At 48.4% G+C, this 5,000-nt stretch overlaps 1 protein-coding gene across 1 annotated transcript in view; it reads right to left on the bottom strand.

Moving 5' to 3' along the window:
• fbn2b (fibrillin 2b) overlaps positions 1-5,000 on the bottom strand; it is a 64,118-nt gene that overhangs the window by 12,056 nt on the left and 47,062 nt on the right. Inside the window, 11 exon segments of the mRNA XM_048251968.1 lie at positions 397-465; positions 569-721; positions 918-1,043; positions 1,426-1,545; positions 1,703-1,831; positions 2,208-2,324; positions 2,517-2,642; positions 2,881-3,006; positions 3,480-3,605; positions 4,353-4,424; positions 4,737-4,886. Coding sequence (XP_048107925.1) covers positions 397-465; positions 569-721; positions 918-1,043; positions 1,426-1,545; positions 1,703-1,831; positions 2,208-2,324; positions 2,517-2,642; positions 2,881-3,006; positions 3,480-3,605; positions 4,353-4,424; positions 4,737-4,886 — 1,314 coding nt within the window.

Raw genomic sequence — 5,000 nt, 5'->3', positions numbered from 1 at the left:
TTAGTGGTTATGGGATTTGGCAGACACTTTTGTCCAATGCGACTTACAAATAAAACAATACAATAGTTAAATTAACAGTGAACAGTTAAAAGTTGGTAAGACTACATTAACAACGAAAATAAACAAAAACTATAATACACTATAATATAATATTCAAACCATAACTCATAAGAAACACTTAATTAACTAAGTGCATGTTGAACAGATGCCTTTAGACACCTCGTTTAGAACAGAGAGCACTGGGCAACTCATTCCACCAACAAGGAACCTCTGATATGATAGGATATGATATGATACAGTGATATGATAGGATATGATATGATACAGTGATATGTGTGACCCTGTGGAGGACGGCCATCTCATCTCCACAGCAGGAGATTCATGCAAGTCTCTCACCTTCTCTTCCACCATGTTCCGCATTTTGCACAGTTCCATGACCATAAGGACAGAGGATGTCAAAGGCAGCTGGGAGAAACAAGTGAGAACAAAAGGGTTAGCTTAGCTTCCTTAGCTTTGCGTATGGCCACTACTGTAAACTAGGCTATGTTGTGCTATGTGCTATGTGCACCTTCCCCCTCCCGTGGGCACAGTTCGCAGGGGTCTCCCCAGCCCTCGCCGGGCATCTTGCTGCAGCAGCACACGGCTTTGGTGGTGTTGGAGGCCTTCGGCACGGAGCACTTGCCCGCATCAAAACGTGTGAAGCAGTAGCTCTTCCGTGTGTCTAAAGCAGAGAACACAGAGAGAGACAGAAAAGAGAGAGAAAGAGAGAGAGAGAGAGAGAGAGAGAGGAGAGGGGGATGTTTTGTTTAATAACAAGCAGAGATAACTGTAAGAGATGGGGAGAGAATATATAATTGCTTTCTTTTCATAGAGATGTGTGGGGACACTTAGCACATGCCATAGAACTGATGTCTTACCAAAGCAGCGCCTGCCATTATCAGAGAGCACGAACCCAGACGGGCAGACACACTGGAAGCTTCCGGGTGTGTTGGTGCAGGTGCCGAACTGGCAGATGTTGGGCTCGGACTCGCACTCGTTGATGTCTGGACGGACAGAAGAGAAGAGGGGTGGAAGGTGATGAAGGGGTGAGAGTGGGTCAGGAGTGTCCTCAGGGCAGGTGGACAGGGCGCAGGGCTGCAGTGCGGCAGATGGCAGTGGGAAGGGGCTGGGTACGTGCGGGCCAGCACCCCTACCAGACGGCCATGTACCAGGAGACAGTGCTTGTCACCATCCATCCATCTGCCGTCAACCAGCAGTGGCACAAATCCGTCAGGGGTCTGTCTGCTCTAATTTTGAGTCCGGTGGCATTGTGTATGGAGCTCCTAAAGCTGCATGAATGTTTGATGTGTTGGAGGTGTGTGTGTGTGTGTGTGTGTGTGTGTGTGTGTGTGTGTGTGTGTGTGTTGGGTGCCACGGGGATCTCACCAATGCACTGGTCATTCTGCACGGAGTAGCCCGGAGGACAGATGCAGCGGAAAGAGCCGTCCAGGTTCTGACAGGTGCCAGGTGAGCAGGCCCCAGGGAATGTCACACACTCATTCACATCTAAGAGCAAAGGGCGTCAGCATTAATGCAGCACAAGGACATCAGTTGATGGACACAGAGATGGCTTTGCTCTCTTATAAGCATGGGTCTATTCAGTAGAATAGAATAGAATCAAATAGAATTCAAGAGTAGGTAAGAGTAGAGTAGAATAGCTTACCAACACAGGTTTTGCCATCAGGGGTGAGGTCGTAGCCATCGTGACACAGGCACTGGAAGGAGCCCACGTTGTTGATGCACTGGCCATTCCTACACACTTGACCAGCCTGGGTGCTACACTCATCAATATCTGCACCAGCCAGAGAGAGAGAGAGAGAGAGAGAGAGAGAGAGAGAGAGAGAGAGATGGAGTAGAGAGGGGAAGGAGATATAAAGATGGGAAGGAGAAAGAGGCATGTGGATGGATGTGTGAGTGAGTGAGTGGAGAGATAGCAGAGAGAGAAAAAGAGAAAGAGCAAGAGAGAGAGAGAGAGAGAGAGAGAGAGAGAGAGGGCTATCAGCAGGAATTCGCATCACTTTCACTCTCCCAGCTCATCCATATTACTCAGTAGAGGATATGAGCTGAAGGAGATGACTAATAGGTCCATAAAATGGCCGCACAGAGAGAGAGAGAGAGAGAGAGAGAGAGAGGGGGGGGGGTGGGCTGGAGAGAGCTCTAAGACTTACCCATGCAGTCATTGTTGTGTGTGAGATCGAATCCGGGGAAACACAGACAGTTGTAGGAGCCCACCGAGTTCTTGCAGGTCCCGTTGCCACATGGCTGCCTGTCACACTCATCAATGTCTGCACACACACACACACACACACACACACACACACACACACACACACACACACACACACACACACACACATGAGAGAGAGAGAGATAGAGAGGGCCAGGGGTGGTTAGATTGATGTGGGGCAAGAGAGACAGAACTTCTGCAGCAGTTTGTAACATCTACTGTCGGCAGTCTGAAGGACCGGAGTGCTCACCCATGCACATGGTCTGGTCTGCCGAGGCCTTGAAGCCGTTGCCACAGATGCAGCGGTAGCTGCCCTCCATGTCGATGCACTGGCCCTGGCTGCACACGTTGGGGATCTCCTGACACTCGTTGCGGTCTGGCGGCAGCGTGAGTAAAAAAAAACATAACGTCAGCGCAATTGAGGAGAGGAACAAATGAGACAGCGAGGATGTGCCAAAAGTCATAGAAACTAAATAGGCAACAGGGAATCAAATCTGCCAGGGAAATGTCAGTTCCAACAGGCTGAAACCGCCCGGGAACTTCATTCCCCTGTAATTAGGAGATAGTGTCCCCCCCCCCCTCCCCCAAGCTCTGCACGCTGGGAGCAGACTCACCCTGACACGCCCCACTGGGGGTGAGCTTATATCCAGGCGAGCACTCGCAGCGGTAGTTCCCAGGGATGTTGATGCACTTGGCGTTGCGCTGGCACAGGTTCTCGCCACTGTTGCATTCGTCAATGTCTGCGGAGAAAAGACAGGTGGTGGTGGGGGGGGAGGAGGGGTGTAGGGGAATGGAGGTGTGTGTGTGGGGGTGCACAATCAGTCAAACCATCCATAAACGTCTCGTAAAGGAACATTGTGAGGTTAACACATGCGCAAGCGGTGGGGGGCCCCAGGGACATCGGCAGCTTTTGGGCAGTTTTGGGCCCGGCTCCCAGTCCCCTCCTCTTTCCACCGGTCCCCTGCGTTAGCGTGATTGAAGTCCTTGGCAGCCGTGCGCCGCCGCTGGCTCCGGCGGGACCAATCCTCCACCCGCGCTTTACAAGACCGGGGGATAACTCATGTGGGAAAGAGCTTTGCGCGGCGCCGCATTCTGCTGATCAGCTTGGCCCCCCAGTCACACTAAGGACGCTGCTAGCACTGCTAATGCTGCTGCTTTGTCTATCTGTCTAAGGGCTAATGGTATGGCTGTGCTGTGGAGGGCTGGGCCGTACCTTCACAGATCAGCAGGATGTTGTTGTAGCTGAAGCCCATGGGACACTCGCAGCGGAAGCTGCCGATCTGGTTGATACACACGCCGTTGGCACAGATGCCAGGGATCTCGCGGCACTCGTCGATATCTGTGTAGGGAAAATCACGCCAAAGGCATAGCCATGATTATTATTTATGGTCTTAAGCACTAGGAGCACTAGGAAAATCACTTCAAAATAATGTCACTGAAATGTATCATATATCTGTCATAAGGGCTTTATGACTGAAGTTGGTGGTGAATGTTGTGCTACCACTAAATGTGCTCTAGCTCGGCTCGTGCTGCAGAAAAGGCAGCTCAGGAGCCTGGTGCCAGAGGCACTTAAAAGCACATGTTTACTGGCCGAATGTAAAAGCAGTGCACTCCTACCATCAGTAAAAATCTTTCTTGAGCCTTGCATTAAACTAACAGGCTCCTGCATTTATTCACTTATGCTAAATTGATCAAGACTGAGCATACTTGTTTTCCATTTTGTTACCATTTCAGCCTTGTTAATAACTTCTTGAAATTAATTCAGTTACTAAGTTATGTTCAGTCAATGACTGGATATACAGTAATTGTGTTCAGTCCACTTGAGAGCCTAAATATTTTTTTTTCTCAAGTGGGCATTTCTGAAGAGGAAGAACTATCCCTAAATATGTTGTTGCTCTTTAATTCAACTGAATTTGGTTTTAAAATGGAGTAAAGAAGTTAATGAACTTGTTTTAAAGTGATGCAGGGATATGAAGTTTTTATTACTGTTTATTTTATTTCTGAGCACCTTGGGTCAATAACATTGCGTTTAAGTGTGCTATATAAATAAATATGACTTGACTTGACTTGACAATAAAGAACTCACCAACAGGCTTTCCAGTGTGGATGTCGATGATGAAGCCAGGCGCCTGGTTACCACACAGGAACTGATATGCCGCTGCAGAGGTACAAGAACAAGAGAGGTGAATGAGAGGGGATTGCAAATAGAACAGATTCAGGAATCAGCTATTACAGGTAACTCTTTGCAGATCTAAAAGGACACACATTTTTACCCCAAAACACTTAGGACTTTTACTGTATGTATTACGGTGATCTTCAACATCACCTGGTATCTTTGAGAAATACATTTTTACTGATTTGTAAGTCACTTGGAAATGAATGTTATAAATATGGTGCACTGGAGAACTAGGGATAGAAAGAGAGAGAGAGAGAGAGAGAGGAGAGAGAGAGAGAGAGAGAGCATGCTCACAGGTGGCTGGGGTAGGGCAGGGCTCGCAGGGCTTGTTCCAGGCTTTGCCCACGTTGTAGGCGCAGCAGCACATCTTCTTAGTCATGTTGAAGGAGAGCTCGTTCTCGCACGTGTCGTTGAAGTTGCGGTAGCACACACTCTTCCTCATATCTGCCATGGGGACACAATAATGTATAATCATTTGTTTAAACTCTAAACAATAATAAAGGTTATTACAAGGGTCTCAAAGAAACATGCAGCTGAGTCAAAGACGAACTCTCCTCT

This window comes from Alosa alosa, chromosome 9 (assembly GCF_017589495.1).
Source record: "Alosa alosa isolate M-15738 ecotype Scorff River chromosome 9, AALO_Geno_1.1, whole genome shotgun sequence".
Taxonomy (NCBI): Eukaryota; Metazoa; Chordata; class Actinopteri; order Clupeiformes; family Clupeidae; genus Alosa; species Alosa alosa.
Note: the sequence above shows the minus strand (reverse complement) of the source record. Positions and strands in the feature narration are given on the sequence as shown.